At 51.7% G+C, this 25,960-nt stretch overlaps 1 protein-coding gene across 1 annotated transcript; it reads left to right on the top strand.

The window, feature by feature from the left end:
* The first annotated feature begins 1,358 nt into the window (after positions 1 to 1,358).
* On the top strand, positions 1,359 to 24,799 carry RAB7B (RAB7B, member RAS oncogene family). The gene is made up of 6 exons (XM_045876938.3): positions 1,359 to 1,532; positions 6,684 to 6,752; positions 7,145 to 7,271; positions 7,973 to 8,188; positions 15,754 to 15,879; positions 22,161 to 24,799. The coding sequence occupies exons 2-6, from the start codon at positions 6,700 to 6,702 to the stop codon at positions 22,239 to 22,241; spliced, it is 603 nt and encodes a 200-aa protein (XP_045732894.1). The 5' UTR covers positions 1,359 to 1,532; positions 6,684 to 6,699; the 3' UTR covers positions 22,242 to 24,799.
* Positions 24,800 to 25,960: the final 1,161 nt, after the last annotated feature.

Below are 25,960 nucleotides of genomic sequence, written 5' to 3' on the forward strand. Positions count from 1 at the left end.
ACATTCATTGAAAACCTGGTCTCAGGAATTCTACTCCAAAAGTCAATATGGCACTGCATGTTAACTAACTAAAATTTAAATTTAAAAAAAAGGAAAAATTTAAAAAATAAAACCTGGTCGCAGAAAAGTAGAATATAGGGTGGGGAGAGGCAGGTGGATTCTAAAGAGCAACCATTTAAGAACAAATCAGATGTCATACACCAGTGGTTATCCTGAGGGTGGATGGATGCGCCCTTTCCCAAGCAAACAAAGCAGAATATGATGGGTATACATGCTCTGGAATTTTTCCAGCATGGGGCCCCCTGTCTACTAGCTCACTCCAGGGAGATCAGCGTGCCCTCCCTCCAGGCACAAATGCTAACTGGAACAAGCGGGTGAGCTTCAGCTGGAACTTTTGTCCCACCGAAAACTCCTGACCCAGGCCTGTCCCTGGCACTGTGTGTGGCCAGGTGTGGGGTTCGAGGTTACTAGCTTGGCCTTTGGGGAACGCAAGTCCGGCTGACCAGACTGACACAGACAGTAGCAATGAGGCGGGGCCAGAGGCTCAAAGGACACAAGGAAGAATGAGCTGACAGTGAGGATCATGAAACAAAGGGACAGCCCACCAGGCAGGAAAGAAGGAACATGGGGACAGAAGGCTGCATAGAATGTGTTAGAAGGCTTAAGGCGAGCCCTGGGGAGCTGGGAACCCAGTCAATTCGGGCTTGTCTAAACTCACTTTATTCCCCTTTTATCTGCCAACTATCATTACTCAGGGCATGGTTCCAGCAACTCAAAGGAATACCGAACTTAGCCGCATGCTAACAGTACTGAAAATAACCGTAGTCTCTTTTAGTACTTCAGGTGGGGCCACACATCTTCATCTGAGAGCCCAGGGAGAGGTCAGGACTTGCCTCCCTGTCCTAAGACTGGTGTGTGTGTGCGTGCGTGTGTGTGCGAGGTGGCAAGGTGGTATGATGCGGTGGGTGTGGACCAGACTGTCGTCCTGCCAGGCTGGTGGTGGAACCGAGGCTACTGCACATATGAATCTAATACTTCCACAAACAGAAGGTCCCCTTCACTGGGGGGCTTCCAGCAGCCCCAGAAGCAGTTCCTAAACCAGCCAGAGGTTTTGCATGGTGCCCACTAACCTGCATGTTGTCCTGCAGGCTCTGACCCACACGCTCCCACCCTTGAACCTTCCATTCCTTGTTCCTCCCCACCACCCCCCCCGGGGGGACCAGCATTCCGTAAACCCAATTCTCACAGGACCCATCCCACTGAGTGAGCTCTGAAGCTCTGAGCTTCACATTGCACCCCACCCCCTCCACCCACACAGCTGAGCTCACCAGGGCCGGCCTCTTTTGCAACTTTCCCAAGTCTGTGCATGAGAGGGAGAGGAAGGAAACAGAAGTCACTTGGCCTCAACAAGCTGTTCTGATCCAAAGCTTTTTTCCTCTGAACCGGCTGAGAACTTTGCTCTACGAGGAGACCCCCAGACTCAGAGAGAACGCCGCCTGCCCTCGGAGGCCGGATGCTAAGCAGCCACAGCTGTAAGTGCCCTGGAAGTTTTTTTTGGTTCTTCTGTCTGCCCAGCAATCCCCAGAGGTACTGGGGTTTGGGGGTGGTGCGGGGGGAGTAGAGGCAAGGCATGTAAGGATGAGGCTTAGAATCTGGCAGCTGCAGGGCTTAGATCCAACCCCAAGACCCCCCACGCCAGAGAAACATCTAGGGCATGGTAGCGAGCCAGGCAGAAAGGACTTCCCCGCCCAGCCCAGGGAGCTGGGGCCCGGCTCAGGGCTCTGCATTGGTCTCAGCAGGAGGACACAGCTGCTGGCTCAGCTGAGGAGGTCAGCTAACGCCCTGGGTAGGCTTGCCACATGAACAGGGCACCTTCTTGGGTGGAACCTTCTGGCCAAAGGGTCTCATCGGGGAAGGAGGAACTCCTAGAGTAGGAAAGTGACCCTCTTGTTCTAAATCATAAATGTCTCCTGGCACGGCTCTGCAATGCTCAGCAAGCAATGAACAGAGTTGGACAGATCTGGGTTCTAGTCTCAGCTTGCCACTAATTAGTTGTTCTTGGCTCAGGAACCCACTGGACTATGCTGGCATTTTGTAAACTGCCAAGTGCCCTATAATTGCTAGGCATTATGCATTAATAAAAATAATTTCTTTGAGCTTGTCAATCGATGCCCCAACACACAAGATAGAGATAATAACTAGTCTGTAGCCTCAGATCTACATAGTGCTGATGCAGAGTAGGCACATAGTACATGTGCTGGATGGATGGACACATGGACGGACCGATGGATGGATAGATGGGGATGAATGAATGACTATTGGAGATTCAATATTCCCAGCATGGGTCAGGCTCTATGGAGGGATAGAGAAGTGGGAGGCAGTGTCCTGTTCTCTGGGCACTGACATTCTACTTAGGGAGACAAGACTAATACTTCCAAAGAACTTAAAGAACACGAGCAAGCGCTGAACCTCCTGAAACCAGGGCTGTGGGTGCACTTCCTCCAGGGAGCAGGTCTAGACCTGCTGGGATTTAGGAGGGTAAGGCAGACTCGTGAGCCTTCCCTCAAGGCAATAAAGCTTTCACTCCATAGATGGCTTCTTTTCAAAGACAAACTTTATTCCCATGATTGTAAATCCCATTATTTTTAGGGTGGATATATTTACCACTTTCCAAGATGTGGGAGCAGGGAGGGGAGGCACTGAAAGTGGGGTAAGGTAGTAGAAGCAAGGTGGGGAGACTGCCTGCTTCAGAATTCCCATCTGCCCCTGCTCACTGGCCTCCTAGTCGGCAGAAATAACACCTCACCCAACACCAGCAAGGCAGAAAATTGTACCTGGGTCCTGGTTGGGGCCAGTGGGGTAGGGAGAGAAGGGAAGTGAGAAGGTAAGAGCAGAGCAGATCCAAGAGTCCTTGTAGGACTGGCCCCGAGCCCTAGGGCTGTCGTTGCGGGGGGGGGGGGGCATCAACCCAGTCTTTCTTGCTCCCCAGGGACTGAGCTACACCGTAGCTTTGGCGGGTGGGCAGGACCAGGGCTCCAGGCTTAGAAGGACTGCCAGGCAAGAAGGGGAGACGAGTTAGTCACATGCAGTGGACAGTGAGTCGCCTGCACATTTTGCTCTGGGTGGACCGGGGCTGGCTGAAGGCAGGGCACCGCCTTCCAAGCCTGCTTTTCCCTGTTATTTAACAGTGGAAGGTGATGACTCAGCCTGGCCTCCAGGAGGATGCCCAGGTTTGAAGCATCCGAGGCAGCTGAGTGAGTGGGAGGAGGCTCAAAAGGGCAGCTGTTGCCAAAGTCCAGCCAAGAGCAGAGCCCAGAGGACATGGGAAGGGACTCAGCTACGTCTGAAATCTGCACATGCCTCCTTGGTGAGCCCAGCCAGTGTCTTCTGCCAAGATGCCTTCCCTCGCCAATGACATGGTCCTGGTCACCCTCCTGTTGCTGCTAGTTATCCTGGGTGCAAGGACCAGGCTATTTTAAATAGCAAGCTCAGCAAATATCTGCAGTGGCAGAATACTTTAAGGGCACATCCAGGGAAGGGGCCTGGGGGCAGGGGGTGGTGGGGATGGGGAAAGGGAGCTCAGAGTCAAAGCCAAGGTGAGTCACAAGGGTGTGAAGAAGAAAAGACTCAAGAAAAACTCAAGGAGAAGCCTTGAAACCTCAGAAGGCCTGGCATGTGGCAGAGGGATTGAGCATGCTTTATGTGGCCCCAGGAGAAATCCACAGCTAGTGGAAGGAAGGAGCTCTATGGGGGCAGGTCTAGCTCTGTCTTCCATGAATATGGTCAAGATGGCTCAAGCATTGGGTGGGAGTTAAACTAGATCATCTTTGAGGTCCCTCTACAGTGCGCTGGAGCTGGCTCCACACTGGTAGCTTGAAACCAGCCATGGTGGGAGTATCTACACCGCAGAAGGTGGCAGGTGCTACAAATCTGGTCTCTGCCACCACCCCCATCCCGTGCAATTGTTAACCATTTATCTGGGGGAGCCTGTGCTCTAAAAAATGACGCATGCCACCCTGCAGAATAAGCTACAGCCATGAGCCATGTCTGTTTCACCCACGTGGGAACACACTCACCAAGGTCAAGCAGTTCACCCAAGGTCACGAATGTATGGAGAATTCTGACTCCAAAACTCCTGATCAATCCCTGCTACTAGAGGACCTCCCTCTTCTGCCCCAAACACAAAAGTAATTTGTCTTGTCAAGAAGTCACACTCAGGGGCTCCTGGGGGGCTCAGACGGTTAAGCGTCTGCCTTCGGCTCAGGTCATGATCCCGGGGTCCTGGGATGGAGCCCCACATCGGGCTCCTGGCTCAGCAGGGAGCCTGCTTCTCCCTCTCCCTCTGCCTGCTGCTCCCCCTGCTTGTGCTCTCTCTCGCTCTGTCAAATAAAAATTTTTTTTAAAATCTTTATAAAGAAAGAAAGAAAGAAAGAAGTCACACTCAGATGACTTTGGGCTGCCATCCACCCATGTGCTCTTTTTAAAGAAATGTTAAGGTTTTATATTTGATATTGTTTAATTACAGTAACACTGAGCCTTGTGTAACAAATTTTAAGACAAGACATATATAAAATAAAACAATAGCTCCTAGCTTCTCATCTACCTTCCCTCAGCTCCTATTATTCATTTAATGTGTCTCTCTCCATAGCTTTCTGTATATACAGGACAAGCACAAATATAATACTAAATATATGGTCAACACCTGTGAGGTTGTTGTTTTTATACAATTGAGATCATACTATACAAAATGTTCAGGGATGTTCTTTTTTACTTAAATTGTTATCATATTTTTCTACTTCATTACTTCACTCGTTTTAAAACCGCCTACTATTCCAAAGTCTGAATGGATCATAATTTATGTAGAGACTCTCTTATCAATGGGCACTGGGTCACAACAATGTTCTCCGGCAATCATCTTTGTATAAAGGTATGTTTGAGCATAGGTACGTTTCTGCAGGATAGATTTCTAAAATTAGAATCTGGGGTATTACATTTTGATATTGTCAATTTCCCTCCAAAAAAGGCCGTGTTTTTCGTAGTCTATCAACCATATACAATAGCTCTTCCCCTGTACATTTGCTGACACTAAATGTTACCATCAGTCTTTTTAATTTTTGCCACTCTCTGGCAGGTAAAAAAAAATGGTATTTTTAAAATTTGTACGTCTCTAAAAATGAGTAAGTTTGAGTATCCTTTCAGAGCTTACTACTCATCATTCATAAGACTTCTGTTGGTTGCTTATTCATATTCCTTGCCCACTTTTATGTTGTATGTTATCTTTGATTACACGTTGGGAGCTCCCCAGGTAGTGCATACTGATCCTGTTACACACACACACCGTCTACCTCCCCCGCCCTCACCCCCAACTTCCCCTTCATAAGCACACCAGCTTCGTGCCCCACGCCAAGCCCACACCACCCAGCCCTGAGCCTCTCTGACAGGGGCACCAAGTGGCAGGTGTGTGATCCTTGTTCCAGTCTTATGGAAAACAATAGAATGAACAGGTAGGCCTAGATTCAAATCCCAGCTCCCAGGCCCTACCATTTATAGGCTGTGTTTTTAGAGAGAAACTACCTCCCGTCTCTAAACACCTGTATTCTCAGCAGTAAAATAGAGACCAATAGTGTCGGTCCTGCAAGCTCCTTTTGTGTGTTAATAATAGTCATAAAAGGGATGCCTGGGTGGCTCAGTTGTTAGGTGTCTGCCTTCGGGTCAGGCCATGATCCCAGGGTCCTGGGATCGAGCCCCGGGTCGGGCTCCCTGCTCAGTGGGGAGTCTGCTTCTCCCTCCCCCTTTGCCCCTCTCCACTGCTCATGCTCTCTCTCTCTCTCAAATAATTTTTTTTTATTTTTTTAAATAATTTTTAAAATTTTAAATAATTTCAAAATAATTGTTAAAAGTCTTTAGACCCTATGCATAAGCATTTCCCCATATTAATATAATATTCTCAAAAACTCAACATTAATAGTTCATTGTGTGCCATGATTTATTTACCCACTTCCTTGTTGTTGGGTGTTTATAAATAATACTGTGCAGAACATTCTTGAACAAGAATCTTTGCCCGCATTTCAGATTATTTCCTTAGGACCAGTTCCTAGAAATGGAGGGCAGGAACATTTTTAAGGCTGTCAATACTCGCTGCCAAGTAGCTTTCCAGAAACACATACCAGTTCTACCCCCACCAGCTGCATTGGAGAAGAGCCTTTTGATTCTGTGATTGCAGCAACACCTCGGGCTGGGGGAGGGGCACTCTCCCATCCAAAGCCTCTCAGGCAGTCCTGACAATGGACCCCTTGTCCTGCCCCCATCTCCTCTTCCCACACTGCCCTCCATCCCTGGCTCCAGGCTTGACTGTCCTCAAGGCCTCTGTTCAGTCCCGTCCATTCTTCTTGGTGCTCCTGGCTGCCTCCAAGAGCAGGGTTGGTAAAGCTAAAGGGTGAGCGATGTGCCTGTCCTGTGGGACCACCACGCTTCCAGCCTTGGGGAGGCCCCAAGAGGAAGTTGGAGGGGAGCTGGTGTAAAGGTTGCTGATCATCCATCTCTTTTGGAGAACAACCCCACCTGAGTCTGGGCCCAGAGCAGTGATCTGCACATCAAGGGAGGGAAAGCAGAGGCCAGCCTGCAGGGGACTCTGGCTGCAGGGGACTCTGACCAGCATGCAGCTGACTTCCGTTTCCCTACAGGCTCTGAAGCCCCTCCATGAATCCCCGGAAGAAGGTGGACCTGAAGCTCATCATCATCGGAGCCCTGGGGTAAGCCAAGATCAGCTCGGGTGTGGCGGTTGGGAAGCAGCCCCTACCCAAGGGCGGTGAGACCTCCTGAATATTTCCTACCTACCATGGGTCCCTTTCTGATTCAGAGTGGCACCAGGGAGGACATCCCACCCCCAGGAAGAGAGCTCAGTTGGCAAAAGAGCCTGGGAGTCGGGCTGCCTGGTTTCTGCTTTATTTGGATGGGTCCCGGCTTCTAGAGTCCATTCCCTAATCCCTTGCTGCTCACTGTGGTCCTTGGACTGCAAGTGTTAGAAATTCAGAATCTTGGAGAGATGGCAGCAAGAGGGGCATGGCAAGATCTGAGAATGGGGTGTGTGTGTGTGTGTGTGTGTGTGTACGTTGTTCACATGTGTCTGGGGATTTGTGCTCAGTGTAGGAAAGACTTCCCTCCTCCACCAATATGTGCACAAGACATTTTACGAGGACTACCAGACCACACTGGGGGCCAGCATCCTCTCCAAGATTATCATCCTGGACGACACAACTTTGAAGCTACAGGTGAGCAGCTCTGCCTTCCCCTCTTCAGCATGCATCCCTGAAAATCACCCCACATTCCCTAGCTAGCCACTCACACAGCAGTGTGCACCGGGATCTACAAAGCTCTAGCACAGAGATCAACAAACTTCAACTCATGGGCCGAATGTGGTCCACCACCTGTTTTTGTAAATGAAGTTTTATTGGAACACAGCCATGTCCACTGTTCACTTATGGTTATGGCTGCTTTCACACTACAATGGCAGAATTGAGTAGTTGCAACGGACGGTATGGTCTGCAAAGCCTAAAATATTTACAATGTTGCCCTTTAAGAAAAAATTGCTGATCCCTGATCTGGGAGAAAAAAAAAAAAAAAGGACAAATCCAAGGGTTGGGAGACCCTACTCCTAGTCTCAGGTTCACTGGAAATCTTGGTAAGTGGCCTTGAGCAAGTCACTCCCAAGGTCCAAATCTATACAGTGAGAATAATTGTGCCTGTCTTGATGACCCAGGGGAGAAAGGAGAGTTCAGATGATAGGGCAAAGATGCTGTAGTATACATGGGCCACAGGGTTAAGATGCCCGTGGGTGAATGGACCACAAGCGCCTGTGCCGGGGCTGTCCGTTTCCTACCTGGGAAGGGCAACTTTGCCATCACATGACCCAGTTGGGCCCACCTCCAAGCACTCATCGCAGCCCGATGGGGTGGCTGTTCTTCCCCTCCAGATCTGGGACACGGGCGGACAGGAGCGGTTTCGCTCCATGGTGTCCACATTCTACAAAGGCTCCGATGGCTGCATCCTGGCTTTCGATGTCACCGACCTAGAGTCCTTTGAAGCGCTGGATACCTGGCGGGGTGATGTTCTGGCCAAAACTATTCCAGTGGAGCCATCCTACCCCATGGTGGTGCTGGGAAACAAGATCGATCTCGCAGACCGGCAGGTACCGTCCATACTTCCATTCAGTCCCCAAACGTTGCGTGAGCACCTACTACACGCCAGAGCCTATGGTAGAACCCACACATAGAGAGCTGAATCAGACACAGTCCTTGCCTTAAGAATCTTGCAGTCTAGTAGTGGATACAGACACTCTAAAAGATGATCATGATAAATGCAATGATAGAGATACACCTTGGATATTTGGAGACTACAGTGAAAGGGCATCTACTCAAGCCCCGAATATAGAAAGGGCTTCCTAGGGGAGGTGGATTCAGCATGAGCAAAGGCAAGAAATAGCATGATGTGAGTGAAAGCAATTTTGTCTAGAGACAGGGAATGGAAGAATTAAGGCATCAGAGGAAGGCAGGTGGAATTTGAATTAACTTATAGAACAGTATTTCTACCCAGGGCCAGGCGGGGGATTGCAGTTATAAATTCTTGACTCCATTAATTTTCTGGGACTATATTTTATCAGCATGAGTGTATTCCAGATTATCTGGCTAACCACATGACAGCCGGTCTGCCCTGTAGCTATAGTGATCCCGCTCAGCAGGTGTTTACTGCTATAGTGGAATTGATTAGAGCTCTTTCCTTATTGCGTACTAATGAAAAAACAATAGAGGTAGTCTTAATTTGCAAAAGATGCTCTTGTGCCAAATGAAGCTTAAATGACACCAAAAAGAGCCGTTTGAACAAGGTTGTCTTAGTGTTTCAAATAGAGAAAAGAAATGAGGAACTGAGACATCATATTTGAGCTACATTTTCACAACGGTTCAAATAGAGAAAAGGATAGAACTGAGGCATCATTTGGAATGATGGATGGATGAATGGACAGACAGACAGATGGACAAGTTGGATGGATGGATGGATGGATGGATGGGTGGATGGGTGGGTGGATGATGGTGCTTCCAGTGAAGCTACCACCATCATTAAGAAGAGCCTCCTGGGGCACCTGGGTGGCTCAGTTGGTTAAGCGACTGCCTTCGGCTCAGGTCATGATCCTGGAGTCCCGGGATCGAGTCCCGCATCGGGCTCCCTGCTCGGCAGGGAGTCTGCTTCTCCCTCTGACCCTCGCCCCTCTCATGCTCTCTCTCTCTCTCTCATTCTCTCTCTCAAATAAATAAATAAAATCTTAAAAAAAAAAAAAAGAAGAAGAAGAAGAAGAGCCTCCTGTTCAGAAAGAGACGAGTTTAGATGTGCTGAGTTTAAGGAACTTGTAGAACAACTAATTGGAGATGACAGTAGAATATACAAGAATAGAATATACAAGAATAAAACTTCAAAGGAGATGTCTGTGCTGGAAATAGAAATCTAGGCATCATCAATTCTATGGTCACTTCAGGTTTCAAATTCAGTGTCAACTCTCTAATTGCAAACATCCAGTCTCAGATAATAATCAAAGTCCTAAGTTCATTAAAAGGCAAGGTGTCTCCCTTTCTTTTTTCCACTTGGGGCAGTTACAGGTGAGAAACTATGGTCTAGGTGGAGGGAATGGTCCTTTGCATATCATTGCCAACTTTATGTGTCCACACTTCCTCCCCTTCTCTGGATAATTCTGGTTTCAGACCCTGTTAGAAATGAAGCAAGAGGGAGAAGTCAGGAGAGCAGGAAAATCCTTATTTGATGGATACTGTCACAAGATAGTTTGTACTCTCTGGCCCCAGCAGGTATTTCAAGTTGTCTCTTCCATGGATTACCTTTGGGTCCTTAAGAAGCCTCTACTGGAAGCATTTACTGTCCCTCCTATGACAAGCGTCTTGCATTTTGCTCCTCTCTCTCCTCGTCTCCTGATTTTTCCTCCTCCACCCAACTGAGGGCACCACTTCCTGCAGGCAGCCCTCCTGATGAGATTTACAACAGCCCCAGGCCGGCTAGCTCTCTGTGGAGCCCCCATCTCCTTCCAAGGCTTGCCCTCGAATTCTGGCTCCCTTGTAGGGGCAAGGGTGATTGGTTCTCACTCTCTCTCTGTTCTCTCTCTGCCCTGTTGCCTTTTGCCTTAGATCCCTCGAAGGCATGTCAGGCACCTGTCCACTGTATCCACCAAACTACAAGGGTCGTATGTTTAGCTTTTCAAGTGGCCTCCTTAAAGCCTTCTTTTTTTTTTTTTTTTTTTTTTTTGGCTAGAGGTGAGGCTTTACCTATTCTCCCTCTTGCAGAAGGGGAAGGCATATACCCACAACACAGCTATTTCCCAAGAAATCCTTTCTAATCTTCCTTTCAATCCTTTTATATCCATGCTGTAGGTTTTAGAGCCATCTAACAATTTCTTGGTCATGAACCTTTGGAAATGGGCAAGGTCTCGGGGCAGTCTGTCTCCCAACCCACTTTATATCTGACATCCATCAAATTGTAGCGCCTCTGCTGAAACTTCCATTTTAACATCCTGCTTCATGAACCTGTAGGTCATGGGGTGGGAAGCTGAAGGATTCCAAGCCTGAGAGTCTGATTTTTTCTCAGTGAAATCAGAGGCACCAGCTTCTCCTGAGCAGGAGGAGGAAGGGAACCAAGTAGAAGTCTCAGGAATCATGGTGAAGCTTTGCCAGTTACTCTGGAGAGAAGTCAAGGACAAAGATAAGAACTGGTGGGTGACATCAGAGGCTCAGCTGAAGAAGGAGACCAGGAATTAAAGCTGGCGTCTGCAGGTTGGGTGTTTCTCCAGCAGCCACATGTGGGTGGAGGGCCAGGAACGAGGGACCTGGGACTAAGGTGTTTCCAGACAAGAGTAGCTGAAGAGTAGAGGTGTGGGGGCATGGACAAGCCACCAAAGAAAGAGAGCCAAGGGGAGGTTTGAAGGAGCAGGCAGCTGCAGTGTCCAAGGCGGAAGGGCAGAGCAGAAGGAAGGAGGGCGGAAAGAGGTCGAAGGGAAGGAGACTGTGTCACAGAATGGGAGGCCAGATTCAATATTTGACGGAGGTCCTGAGTCAAGACCTGGGAAGAAGAGGCTGAGTGGAGAGAAGATGCATTCTGTTGGAGGGGCAGGAGTTGTGAGGTTACCCTGAGAGGTGGGGGCCACGGGATGAGGATGACAACAAGCAGGATGGAAAGAGCAGGTGATGACTCCGAGGGGTGGAGGGGGGTCCATCCAAGCTTCAGGGGAGGGGCTTTGCTCTGCAGAGAGAGGAAGGAGAGAGACTTGAAAGAAGCCCAGTGAGGCCCCAGGCAAGCCCATCCCCATCTCTGGGGTCTGTGGTGAGTGACACACGGAGATAGCCCCCACTGGTGAGGGTGACGGGGGAACAGAGACTCCCGGAAAAGCCAGGGCTCAGCCAAGCCGGGGAAGTGAGAGAGGACCCTGGAGGAGGGAGAGTGAGGGGAGTTTGTCTTTCTGCAGGCAAGGCCCCCCACCCAAGGGCATGGCAAGATGGGGGTGAGGGTAGGGGAGGTAGAGTAAGGACCAGAGGTGGGGAAGTGCTCAGCAATAATGAAATGAGGGCAGGGAAGTGGAGAGGAGGAACCGTGAGTGAGGAGGGGTGAGGCTGGAAAGCCACTGCCTTCCAGGGTCCCTTGTTTTGTCCCAGCTTAGCAGGGGGTTTGGGGAACAGAGAAGGCCAGCTGAGAGACGTGCTCTGGGCTCTCACTGGCACAGGGGTGAGTGGGTAAGAGCCGAGGGCCACCTGAAGGAGCGCCTTCTTGGGACTCAAAGCCGTGCTCGCCGTGTGCCCCTGGTCAGCTCCAGTGTCCTCACAGGCGACCTGGAGCCCGGACTCGGATTTCATGAGCCGGCCTGGGGACTGAAGGCAGTGCTGCCAGAAAGCAGCACGTGACGAGCCTAATACACCGAGGGGGTTGCTAGCCTCGCTCTCATTTCCTCCACGGGATGGGCTGAGAAAGCATGCAAGTTTTTCCCACTTCATAAAAAGGAAATAAATATTTAAAACTATATTGCCAGATTTAGGATGAGGGGAAAGTTCTGGAAATGTGTGGGGGTGATACCCATCCATCCATACCCAATAGCGGGAACATGCTTAATGCTACTGAACTGTGCGCTTAAATATAGTTAAAATGGTAAATCTTATGTTTATGTATATGTTGTATACGTTACCACAATAAAATACATATATATGTGTGTATTATATATGTATATATCATATATATGTATGTATGATACATACATCTATTTATCACCAGAATGATTTTAAAGAAATTATTGACTTTTTAAAAAAAAATACCTATTCCTCCTATAGAAGGTCATAGTGGAAAAATATCAGTTTGATAGAACAGCTCTGTTAGCACCCATCCTATAAGGAATTTATTCACTGGAATGTGAATTCTTTGCTCTATGCTCAGGTAGGCAATTTCTAACTCATCACTGATCCATAACATGGGAATTGTATTTTCTGAAAATATTCTGTTATTTTTGGTAGTGGTTTAAGATGTACCTGACTCACTGTTAACATTTATACAATTGATCATTTAAAATGCATAGGAGATGGAAAGGCATCATACATAAAATTATGCAAACTGAGCTAGATTTGTCAAACTTTTGGCCTCCGATGAACAAGCAAAATTGTAACAGAAGGAAAGCGTTAATAGTATATATTATCAGCCAAAAGCAAAATTAACCCAGGTAACGCTTTTAAAAATTTCATATTTCCCAAGTCCCCCAAGTAGCACACCCTGAATTTATTGCCACAGTCAGAGCCTAAAGTATAAAGAACTGTCATTTTATAAATAACGAAAAGACAAGATGATTTAAACAATCATGAAACCGCAACAAGAACTGGAAGTGAATAGTGAAAGGGGCTGTCTGGGTGGCTTTCTTCCCAGGCCGGCTTGTGGAGGTTGAGTGGGGAAGGAGAAGGGGTGAATGAAAAGAAAGTTAATTTTTTTTTAAGGGTTTTTTTTTTTTTTTGAGAAAGAGAAAGAGCACAAGTGAGTTAGAGGCAGGGGGAGAAGCGGACTCCCCTCTGAGCAGGGAGCCCGATGCAGGACTCAATCCCAGGACCCTGGGATCATGACCTGAGCTGAAGGCAGAAGCTTAACCAACTGAGCCACCCAGGAGCCCCAAGAAGGTTAATTTACAGCATAATCTCAACTGACATTTTGGAGCGTGTATTTAACCATTCCATATAAACCCAGCAGAGAAAGATCAGGGGCAAGTGAGAGAAAACGCCTGTCACAAGCGGGCACCAGACAGACCCCCGTCACTGTCCAGTGGGAGAGAACAGAGCTGAGCTGCGCTGAGTGGGTCGCTGCTGCAGGCTTGTCCTCCCAGCTCTGTTGCTGGGTTCCGCGGGCACTGATTCTGCTTCTCACGCCACGAAATATAAAAGATCTCCCTACATCCTGGAGAAGGGGAGGCCTTGACGTCTTTTCACTTGACCTCAGTTTTTACTGCAACTCCAGTGCATGCTCATCACCTGGTGGGGGCGGGGGTTGGCCTGGGGGTGGATAGAGAGAAGGAAGGCAGGAAGGCACTGTAAGAAGTAAGTCCCGTCCTCCCACTGGAGGATTTTAAAAGGTAGGAAGCCCTTTGCATTCCTAAGGTGCCATCCAGGTACAACGGTGAGTTCCTAATGCTTATTTATTTGTGGTTACTGGTGAGGACAGTACGAAACACCAGCCACCCTTGCTTGACCCTTCCTCCAAAGAGTTCAGAATGTTCCTGAACTGTGAGCCTTCTTGGTTGCTCACCAGGCCTTGGGCATCCGTGCTCCATGGAAGGAAGCAGTCCTGGCCAGCTCTGGGGCCCTCCCCCTAAAGGCAGGAGGGTCTTAGAGATCAGAGGCCAAGACCAAGGCCTAGGGTTTCCCCCCAGGACCTGGGCATGGGGTGTGGATGTGTCAGCTAGCCCCCCAAAAGACAGGCTGCTTAGCTGAACTCAGGCTGCACCCTCCAGTCTCAGGTGGCGAGCTTCCCAATGCCGGGCCAATGCTGGTGTCACTGGGAGAGAGAGCTGTGAGCCCCTGGTGCTGCCACCACGCCTGAGACCAGGGAAGCAAGGACCAAAGAGACGGGACAGGGATGCTTCCTTTAATCCCAAAGAGACAGTCATTCCTAGAACCTGCAGGAGTGAGGGAGGCAATCTGATTTCCCCCTGGCTGCGCTGTCCTCTGGGAGAGAGGCAGAATGTCCTTTGTCCATGATAAAAACCCTGGCCCCCTTAAGTAAAATGAAATCATGGTTACAAAGTATCAAGCACAGCAATGTTCGATATATGGCCATTTCCTCCTCCCAGAAATAATTGATTAGGCATTAAACTGAATGGCTCCAATTGTCTTTGGAAGTAACTCACGGGACTGCCAGGCACTTTCCAAACCAACATGCTCAAATTCTGATCGGCCGTTTGCAGTCGGGTGGAGATGTACTCATTCTCCCCGCACTGAGTGGCCCATGGTGCCAGGTCAAGAGCTGAAAAGACCCTGAGCCTGAGCTCAAGGAGACAGTGGTCTAGTGGGGGAGGCAGCTGGGCAGAGTCCTCATGCGGTGCCCTGCAGAGGGCAGCCCCGATGCCACTGGGCTGCATTGCCGCTCTGCCTTCTCAGCTGTGTGCCCTGAGGCAAGTTGCTAGACCCCTCTGAGCCTCAATGTTCTTACCTATAAAGTGGAGCTATTAAGACCCATCTCAGGGGCCACCTGAGTGGCTCAGTTGGTTAAGCGACTGCCTTCGGCTCAGGTCATGATCCCGGAGTCCCGGGATCGAGTCCCGCATCAGGCTCCTTGATCGGCAGGGAGTCTGCTTCTTCCTCTGACCCTACCCCCTCTTGTGCTCTCTCTCTCTCTCTCAAATTAAAAAAAAAAAATCTTAAAAAAAAAAAAAGACCCATCTCACAGGGTCACTGGGGGGATTGAATGGATTAATATGACAAGATATCTAACTCAGTATCTGGCCCATAGAAGCAGCTTACCAACTGTTCCTAGGACTCTACCCTGGGGAAGAAGGGTTAGCAAGGACCTGAGTCTCTGCTCAGCAACAGACCTCCTGGGCACAGGCCCTAGTCAACCTGTTCAGGGGATGGAAGTCCTCCACCCTGACTAGCGTGAGTCACGTTCATCTCCTTTTGAAGGGACTGAAGAAGGAGCCAATGGCAGGAAGAAGTGCCTAGTGTGAGCCTTAGGAGGGCAGCCTAGTCAGTGGGCTCTAATTCTCTTCCAAGCCTGTATTCAAATCCTGCTCAACCTCACACACCCTGAGCACAGTCCTCAGGTTCCCCATCTGGACAATGGAGCTAACAATAACCATCTCATAGATTTATGTTAAGAAAGAATGCATGTAGGGACGCCTGGGTGGCTCAGTTGGTTAAGCGTCTGCCTTCAGCTTGGGTCAGAATCCCAGGGTCCTGGGATCGAGCCCCATGTCGGGCTCCCTGCTCAACGGGCAGCCTGCTTCTCCCTCTCCCTCTGCAGCTTCCCCTGCTTGTGCACTCACTCACTCTCTTTCTCTCTCCCTGTCAAATAAATAAATAAAATCTTTTAAAAAATGCATGTAAAATTTCAGAAACATGGAAGAGTCTCGATAAATGGGAGTGGAGGGGAGATGGTGGGGATGTGACGGTGGGCAATATGATGATGGTGGGGATGGCGGCGGTGATGATACAGGGACAGTGATCATGTCTTCCCCTCATTCAGGTGCCCCCGGAGGTAGCCCAAGGCTGGTGTAAAGAGAAGGATATTCCCTACTTTGAAGTCAGTGCCAAGAATGACATCAATGTGGTACAAGCCTTCGAGATGCTGGCCAGTCGGGCTCTGTCCAGGGTGAGTGGCTATGGTGGCAACACGGCCGGGGCTGCCCCCAAGGATGGGGAACTCAGGAGCTTCCAGAGAACACACCGGGTGCAGGCAGGGCTGTGGGCAGGACAGGATTACTCATCGTCCTCATTAGTTCCGGAATGGGCTCAGCAGTACTCTGATTCTGAGCCCCAGAAGGCCACAAGTATAAAGCTCCCTTAGAGGGTAGAGTCGGTGGCCCCTGAGTCTGGCTGATCATCATCTATGGAGTTTCTAAAACATACGGTTCTGCACCTCACCCCTGGGCATTCTAATGCAGTAAGGGTTTGAGAAATGATGATCTAGTTCAATCCTGGCTGGTGGGAGAGAAGCCCTACAGGGCCACGCATCTGTCCAAGTGCAAGATCAAGCCTGTAGGAGTTGCTGACGTCCTCCAATCAGACAGCCGGATAGCTGTGGACCCTGTGTTGAGTGTATCCTCTGTGCGGGGCAGAGTGCAAGGCTCGGGGCCCCTTGCTCTCTGGAGGCAGGCTGACAGGCCCACATGTGGTCACAGTACAGACGTATGCTGGGGAAGCGTTTGGTGGGGGACCTCAGAGGAGGGGCACGCAGCCCAACTGTGCGGGAGGAGAGGGGAGGACGGGAAGATCAGGGAAGGCTGCCTGGAAGCGGTAGCAGGGTTTTCATCCCCTTCCAATATGGAGTCTGGAAACTGAGAAGAGGGTTCATGAGTGATCAGCACAGGGAAGGGATCAGCTTGTCTCATCATTCTGCCACATTTAATCAGGGTGGGCTTCTCAGAAGAGGGGAGAAGCTCATGGCAGCAATGATTTTGAATTGAGGAAAGGAGCACGGGAGATTGGGGCTTTCCCCTCTGTGGAGGTGCCTGCCGTCATTATGGGGGACCGGCTGCCTGGCCACGTGCTGCTCATGGCCCTGGAGAGAATGTTCCTTGGCCCTGCCTGTGGGCGTCCACCAGGGAGAGAGCCGGCAACCACCTCCAAGGGGCCGCCCGCCCGGGGAGAGGCCCCAAGCGTGCCATGCAGACCTCTCAGCACCTTCATTTCAGGGTTTGCCCCCGCCAGGCCGTTTTTATGCTTCCCCCCCCAGCCCCCAGCCCTCGCTGCCTCAGGTTAAAGGGAAGCTGGGGGTGCCCGTCTCTAGCGCATGATCAAGAGGTGTGGTTTTATGACACCGTCTGCAACGTTGGCTCTGAAGCCCCAGATGAGCCTGCTCATGCCATTCCCCTGGAAAGCGGAGGAATGTTGTTTGACCTTGTATGGTGATCTGTGATAAATGGCCCTCCACAAACACGAGACAGTGATTTGCCAGATGATGAGTCACAGGGAAGCTCCCTCAGCCCACAGCCTGAGTGTGGTCAGCATCTGCCCTTTCTGAAGAGGGAGTGCCCTTTATTCTTAAAGTTACATCTTTCCTGCTGTGTCAACTTTCTGGAGCTTTTCTACTGGTTCTGTTTTGGTGGTGGTTGTGATCGTAGTTGTTGTTTTAATATCCCACTTGGTAAAAGAATGACTTAGCAAGCCCAGGTCAGTCCCTCATGTCGGCAGCAGAAATTTACTGATGAGATGTCTGGAAGTCACAAGTATGGTGTCCACAGTCCGGCTGACCTACATTCGAATCCTGCTCTGCTGCTTTCAAGTAGACCCCTGGGCAAGTCGTTATGACTCCTCTGAGCCTCCGTTTCCTCATCTGTAAAATGGAAATAATGCAATCCCAGAAACATTTACCGAGTTCTCAGGCTAGGGCTGGAGCTCCGGACCTCGGTGGCTCTGAGGTCAGGTAGAGGAGTAAGACATTCACAAACAGGCTGTCATAGACGTAAGTGCCCCAGAGGGAGCAAAGTCAAGGCACGGAGATGACTCAGTGGTGGCTGGTGGAGAGGGTGGGTGAGGATGCTACCCAGAGAAGTGGTATGTGACTTGGGTGTTGAAAGACGATACGCAGTTTGCAACTGGACACGGGAGGGGGGAAGGGGGGGTAGGAGAAGGACAGAGAGAAGGGCATGGCCAGAGGCCCAGGCACCAATCTGCAGGGCCCACATGAGGAACCAACTGTGGGTCCGTCTGTAGAAGGAAACGTGGCATGAAGGGAAGCGGGGTATGGGGCAAGCGAGGAAGCCCACGAGGTCAGCAGCACAGATCAGGAAGGCCGGGAGAGCCCCAGCCAGAACTCGGATTTCACGCCGCAGGTGCATACCGTCCAGACGTCGCTGCTGCCCCCGAGGCGTACGGGGGCTCACCCGGCACCTTGAAACCCCAGCGGGCGTGTTCTTTTTTTTTTTTTTTTAAAGATTTTATTTATTTATTTGAGAGAGAGAATGAGACAGAGAGAGAGAGCATGAGATGGAGGATCAGAGGGAGAAGCAGACTCCTTGCCGAGCAGGGAGCCCGATGTGGGACTCGATCCAGGGACTGGATCCTGGGACTCCAGGATCATGACCTGAGCCGAAGGCAGTCGCTTAACCAACTGAGCCACCCAGGCGCCCCGGGCGTGTTCTTTACTCAGAAACTTGAAGGAGAAATATTTTCGCATTAAAACAAAGCAAACAAACTACCAGAGCATAGGATGTAAAATTCACGTGGATGTTTAAGGTGAAACTGGATGTTGCACATCTCTAGTTTAAAGTCAAACACGTTTTCAAAGACATTTTCTACCAAAGCTTTGCCCCTCCTTCCCAGGGAGGTAGTCGGAGTGTTTGAGAGGCAGATGTGAGGGGTGGGCAGGGGAGGGAAGCCCCAGGCTGGGGCTCCAGAGCCCGGGACATCTGACGTTAAGTCCTGGCTCTTCCTCTTACTGTATGTCCTACAGCAAGTCGTGCAGCCTCCCTCAGCCACCACTTGCCTCTTTAAGTACAAATAAGAATAATGGGGCTGTTGCAAGGGCCAAATAAAGCAATTCATTGTACAAGAAGGCATTAAACAAAAGGTAGCTGCTTTAAAACAGGAGCTCTGTATAAGGGTTTCTGGCAGGGGTGTTTCCTGCTTCATGGAGGATGGGCCCCATGGGTGGATGAGAGGGTACTGCAGCAGTCCAGGCATGAGAGAATGGAGATGGCAGGACAGGGTGGACTCAATAGACTTTGGAGGGGAGCCTCAGGGGTTGATGATGGTCGAATAGAGGAGAGAAGGAACCAGGAGCTATTTAGGTCGATGACCAGGTTCCCAGCTTGGCTATCGGAGGCATGATTGAATAGAATGCAGGGACCAAGCTAGGAGAGCAGGAACATCGCAAGAGGAGAGGGTGATGCGGTCCATTGGGGCGCATGACACTTGTAGTCCCTCGAAACATCTGAGTTCTGCAGTGAACTCTGGTTGGAAAGAGTGATTTGTGAGTCCAGCACCAGAATAGGTCCTCAGCTAACAGGTTGAAAGAAAAGATAGTAGGTAGTTACTTTAGTATCCCAATCCGGCCACTTTCAAAGAGGAGGGTACTTAGTTATTCCAAAATATGATTAAGAATGCCCTCATGATCCAAGAAGGGATACCACCTGCTTCAGGGGATCTGGGATGATGAGATTCTGCTCATCAAAATCCAGTTGGCACTCCATCCCTGCTGGGACCGGTCAGACCTGGTCCCTGTGGAGTGATCGGCAGCTTGGAGGCCCAGTTCCTTCGAAGCTAGCGAGACAAAGACGTAGTTGCCACGTCCAGGAGGGAAGCAGGCTGGCTGGCTAGCAGGTAAGCATGTTGAAATGATAGGACCTTTTTGAGGTCCAGGGGCGCCTGGGTGGCTCAGTTGGTTAAGCGACTGCCTTCGGCTCAGGTCATGATCCTGGAGTCCCGGGATCGAGTCCCGCATCGGGCTCCCTGCTCGGCGGGGAGTCTGCTTCTCCCTCTGGCCCTCTTCCCTCTCGTGCTCTCTGTCTCTCATTCTCTCTCTCGCAAATAAATAAATAAAATCTTTAAAAAGAAAAGAAAAAAAAAAAAGGACCTTTTTGAGGTCCTCCAGCTGCAGGATCTAAAGACACCACAGAGGTGACCAGGCTTGAAAGGACAGACTGCAATAGTCAGTCACATCCCTTAGGCATATCAGGTGCGTGCGTGAGGACACTACTATGTGAATTTATAGCTAGATGCACCCATCACCTAGAGACCGGGGCCTGGAGGAAAGAATTACACAGGAGACCTAACTGTGGCCTGCCGGTTACTCGAAAGTTTTGTGGGAAATCTGAGGAGCCAGATGATGCCATGACGGGCCGAAATGATGTCACAAATGGGAAGCACTCTGGTAACACGGACCCGTGGAGGCGTGACTATTATTGGGTGTAAGAAAGCTGGTGTGAAGACCTCAGGCTTTGCCAGTGTAATGAACGAGGAAGTTTCTCACACCTTCCAGAGGCAGCGTTCCATCTGAATCTAGAATAAAATGCGAAGGAGCTCAGAAAGCCCCGCCTCGGGGCACTCCCAATCTCCTTCCCCGGGGGCTGGCGTTGTGGACGATGGCAGGGGTTTCTGGTCATGAGGGGCTCTGGGGTCCCAGCGGGGCCTTGGGTGGACGGGAGGGTGGGGCACACTCGCAGGTGATGAACCAACAGGCCCTGCCTCCTGGGTCCAAAGACCCAGTTAGGAAAGTTCCGGATCCCAGTCAAGGTCTCTGGCTTTCGTGATGAGGGGGGGACCCGGAAAATACCAGACAACAAGAGAATCCTTCCAAAACCTTCCCCTCAGGCAGAGATGGCTCACTCGGTGTAGAGGGGGGCTTAGCCGGGGACGCTCTGCTCTTCCTCGGCCCTCGCTAGGAGGTTCAGAAATGTCAGGATTGTAACTATGTTCGTTCTGCGGTGTGAGGGGGCCCCGCACCCAGCAGAAGGGGCCAGCAGGAGGACTGGACACGCCCGGGCTGCAGAGCCTGGGGCCCGCACGCCAGGCTGGACGGTGCTGGCGAGAAGGAGCCGCTCGGCCCCATTTTCTCTTCTCAGACACATCGGGTGGGACTCTGCTCTCTCAGGGTGAGAGCTAGGGAAGCCCTGGGGTGTCCTGGGTCAAGTGCATAAGCAGTGGGGGTTCCTCCCCAGCAGAGGGGGAGATCAGTCTGGGGTGTGGGGACATCTCCAGAGAGAGAGACCTCTTGCAGAGCCTACACTGCCCTCACCCCCCAGCACTAAGCCTTCCTGTAAAATTACTATTATATAAATTCTAATAACTCTAAATAATCTGTCTAGGGATCCTCAAGGCCCATCACGCAGGCCGACTAAGGCCCGCGAGACCCTACGTGGGAGGGCTGAGAAACAAGGGCTCTCAAGAAACAAACTATTTGGAAAAGGGCTGGATCCCGGCCCAGCACCATGAGCTCTGCACGTCAGCCGAAATGACCACTCAGTCTGGGGGTGACAGTGAGTCATGGGTCTCAGGAGCCAACATCATCAGGGTGCAGCAGGTGAGCCCTGACACCACCTCCTGGGAGCCAGGGCCACGGCATTAAGGCCGTGACATTCACCAGTGGGGACGGGTGCTGCTCGGGGCCACACCAAGGGGGTGAGAGGCACTCACCCGCCGAGTGAGTGCACACCCACCAGCTCGTGCACTCACACACGCAATGCCAGCTGTGGGGGGCATGGACGCCTGAGCCCGGTGAGAGCCTGGCAGAGTAGAGAGACCTTTAAGAAGAGACCCTTTTGCCCACGAATCCATCTCCTGGAGGAAGGGCCCCCTTGCCCCATCCCACCCTCGCCTCTGAGCCAAGCGGGGTGGATCCTGGGAGAGAAGTGGCCAGCTGGGTGTGGAGAGGCTTTCTCTGGACATCGCTGGGACCCAAGGGTTTGGGGAGGTGGGCAGAGAAGCAAATAGGGCCCGGCGGAAACGCTGAGTCTATTTTAGGGAGAGTAGAGGCCATGGGAAGGGCAGAGGGTTGACGGGGCTTCTCCAGGTGCCCGGGCAGTGGTGGGGGGAGGCTGGGAGGTGGACGTGGTGAGAGAAGGTTGGGGTGTGGGGGTGTTTGTGGGGAGAGGTCTCCAGCAGAAAGGAGGAGTGGGCTGTCATCATCTCTGCCTGAGGTCAGATGTCACCTCAGTTGCTCCCTCTGGAGAACGGAGAGTTGTGGGGCCTCGTTGGAGGTCAGGAGACTCATGCCGTCCACCTGCTCTGGGCTCCTGGGAAAAACCTGAGGAGGAGTTGAGGAAAGAAGAGGGTGGGGAACACCAGTGCTCACTCCCCGGGGGCCTCAGCTTCCTAACAACACAATAGGGAGGGAACAAAAAGCCCAACCACCACCAGCCAGTAAGAGACAGAGGCAAGTGAGGCTCTTTGCCCCTCAGGGTGTGAACTCTGGCTTCTCTTTTCCTTCCCCAGTATCGAAGCATCTTAGAGAATTACCTCACAGACTCCATCAAGCTCTCATCAGAAGACCAGTCCAGGAGTAGATGTTGCTGATCATCCAGACTCCCGCCCTGGTGCTCAGCGAAGCCTGCCTGGGGCCTGGGCATCCCGGCCCCCACCAGCCCCCGACCTGCCCAAGCCCAGCCCCAGCAGCCTGGGCTCTGCAGCCAGAGCCCTCCACCCCCTCGAGTCTGTACTGGGTCCAGATCAGAGTGCAGCCCCTGCCTCAGGCTGAGTGTAGTGAGGACATGGCTGGGCCCTCAGGGGCCCCAATGGAACCCAGAATGTCACAGCCAAATCTTGGCCCCGGAGGAGGCACAGTTCCCTCACTGGCTCCAGCCTTCCTGCCACCCACCCTCCCTGAACACACCCCTGCTCCAGAACGCACATCTCTGCAGACGGCCAGGCCACTGTCTCCGGAGTCCTGTTCTACTCTCCTGTGAACGGGCCTTCCTTGCCCCCGCCCCACACACCCGCAAACCACAGCACAGCTTTGCAACAGGGCCCAGCTCAGGCTCCCTTGGTCACCAGGGCCAGAAGGTGAGGGCCTGGACCTCACGTGGGGGCCTGCCTCAACCCTCGGCGGCCACGGTTCAGGCCTGGAACGTCGCTCAGTCCCCTCCAAGGTATGGGACTGAGAGAGCCCAGGAAAAGCCACCAAGGACCGGCTCATTCCTCTCTGCTGAATGCTCAGACGACTCCTATAAATCTCTCTGAGCCTTGGCTTGCTCGTCGGTCAAATGAGGGTGGTATGTGCCCACCTCAGAATACATGATTTTGAGGACCAGAAGCTCTGCTTAAATCTCAGTTGCTGTCTTTGATACGCATTTATTTATTCCTTCAACAAGTGTTGTTGAGTGTCTACTATGTACAATGCACGGAGGTCTAGTGACAAATGAAATCAACAAGGACCCTACTCTCTAGGACCCCACATTCTGATAAGGGAGAGAAGCCGTAGACACAGAATTGAAACAGATATTCTCAAATAGTAGATAAGCGTTTGAACAAAGCAAACAAGGAAATGGGATAGAAAGGGACAGGAACTGGGGTTGGTGCTGTTTCAGACAAAATGGTCCAGGAGGGCTTCCCTGAGGAGGTGTCAGTTGGCCCAAGGACTAGAGAATGAACAGACTACACTAGAGATCTAGACAAAGAGCATTCCAGGGAGAGGAGGCAGCAAGAGCCAAGGCCCTGAGGTGAGGACAAGCTTGCTGTGTTCCAGGAACAGTGAAAGGACATTTACACGAATACTCAAAGCTGCTGTCCCGTGACAAGCAAAGGGGACCCCGCCCCCCCCAGCTGCTCCCTGAGCCTCTGCTGACTGGCCACCAGAGGGCAGCAGTGCTCCTTCCCTTGCAGGCTGAGTGGCCAGCCGTGGAGGCGTCACACTTGAAGGGGGGTGCTTTTCTCTCTGTTCTGATCCTCAAAACTGGTCCTCAGGCTGTGGGCATGTTTAACCCTGTGAGATCTGTGGGGTAGGAGAATCCCAATTTCTTACGCCTAGCAAGAAATGGGCAAAAACTGAAACATGAATGATTCAGGCAAGAAATCCACATCAGTGACAAATACTAGAATGAGGGGCCAGGGAAATTCATAGACTCCCTGTCCCTGCAGACTCTTTGGGCAACAGACAGCATAGACAGGGCCCAGCCTGAAGGGGGTGGACAAGATGACCGCTCAGAGGTTCCCAGGCCACATCAATGCCCGCCATGGAAGTCTCCTGTCTCCACAGAAGTATTCTGCCCTGAGTTCCCAGCAGAGCTGGGATGTTAGCATAGGACTTCTGATGTCATCTGACTCTGAAGATAGCCCCGGAGGTGGGGAATCCTGGGGGGGAGGGGTCAGCAGGAGAGTTGGGGAGCCTCGTCTCCCCACCCAGCTGTGGAGTAAGGACTGGCTCATCCTGGGCAGTGGCATGGGTCTGGGAGCAAAGCACCATCTCTGTGTCCTTCACGGGGGTGGCATTCTGCATGCCACACAGGCTCTGCTGGGAGTCCGTCCGACTGCGGATTGCAGGTATGGTGTGCAGGCCCGCAGTGGACACATGACCCGTTCCTAAATGTGCACCACAAACAATAAAGGTGTCCTTCTTTACTGTTCTCCTTTTTGGTGTTTTGTTATTAAGTTTAAAAAACAAACAAGGGGCGCCTGGGTGGCTCAGTCGGTTAAGCATCTGCCTTCGGCTCAGGTCGTGATCCCGGGGTCCTGGGATCGAGCCCCGCATCAGGCTCCCTGCTCCACCGGGAGTCTGCCTCTCCCTCTCCCTCCGCCTGCCACTCCCCCTGCTTGTGCTCTTTCTCTCTCTCAAATAAAGTTTTAAAAAAATAAAAGTGAAATAAAATAAAAAGCAAACAAACATGTTTCCATAGTTCAAAATTCAAAAGATATTAAAGAGAAGACAACAAAATTTAGGACTGGCTTACATAACAGGCGGGGCTCGGTGTCAAACGACAATGCCCCGCCCCTTGTTCAAAAATGATTAATAATTTCAAGACAGTGACAGCGGATCTTTAAACCAAGCACACCATCCTCGGACAGCAGGTTACCCACACTCGGAGCTGTCCCTGAGGAAGCAGCTCTGTTTTCAGTGCTCTCCGGAGTGATAGAGCCCCTGGCCAGGCCCACCCGGCCTGCAGACACATTACAGCTTGAGGATGAGGGCTCTGTCTTTGCCAGAGCCACGTGGAGAGTCGACCCCAGGCCTAAAGACTGGGCATTTTGAGTTTTCTCCAGAGTCGGGAGCAGGACAGAACTTTCCATGTGACTCGGTACAGACCCACTAGGGGCAGGTGCTGGCAGAGGGAGGCAGCATGTGGGGGGCTGCCCCTCTGGGCTAAGTGAAACCACTGGAGCCCAGAGTGGGGGGTGCGCAGCACTTCCGGGGGGGCCCATCCATCACCATCCCTTCAGAGAAGAAGACCCCAGTTAATAAGACGGCTCCGACCCAGGCCTCCCCTGTCCCACCACAGCCCTGCTCCAAGGGGCAGCTCCAGGCTGCTAATGACTAACAGGGAGGATCCAGGCCAGAGCTCTGGGCGGCACACACCCCTGGGGCTGGGGGGTCGGGGGGAACAAATCTTATCACCAAATAAACTGAGCTGGGCCTGGCTGGGTGCCACGCTGCCCCAGGGGGTTTGGTGGAATGCTGACTTTTTCTGCTCTTTGCTCCCCCTCGACAGAGGCTCCCTCGCGGCCCTGTCACCAGCCACAGGCCACTCCCAGCAGAGTCAGATGTGTGGCCAGCACCGACCCAGCGGTCTTGTCCCCAGGAACACACAGGCCGGTGGCAGCCATGGAACAGCCATGCCGGCGGCGACACCCAAACCTCATAGCCGCGTGTGGCTGGCCCCCCTGTGACGGTAGGCTGAGGATACGAGGACCTGCCTGCTGGGTGCACACCTGGAGGCTCCCTCTAGGACGTGTGCTGGTGGGGGGACATGTGTGCCTATGGATCTGCATGGGGTGTGTGGGGGGGGCGGGGTAGGGACTGAGAGGGCCAGACAGTGGGTTTCCCTCATTGAAGTACAGAAAAATTCTAAAGAAGCTCCTAAGATTGGACAAAAGCAGGAAAATAAGTGCAGGGGTGAGGGGTGAGGGATGGACCAGTTACTGTGGAGAGCCTTCCTTGTGTCAGTGAGGCCCCAGAACAGCCCACCGAGGAGGGCTTAGCCTCAGGCTCCGAGGAGATGGCTGAGGTTCCCTCCGGCCTTGCCTGCACAGCCCACTAAGTCCTGGCAACACCACCTCCTCACTCTCTTGGAAGCCATTCCCTT

This window comes from Mirounga angustirostris, unplaced genomic scaffold, assembly GCF_029215605.1.
Source record: "Mirounga angustirostris isolate CCGP_5_RB_7025 unplaced genomic scaffold, mMirAng1.0.hap1 SCAF_6, whole genome shotgun sequence".
In the NCBI taxonomy this organism is placed as follows: Eukaryota; Metazoa; Chordata; class Mammalia; order Carnivora; family Phocidae; genus Mirounga; species Mirounga angustirostris.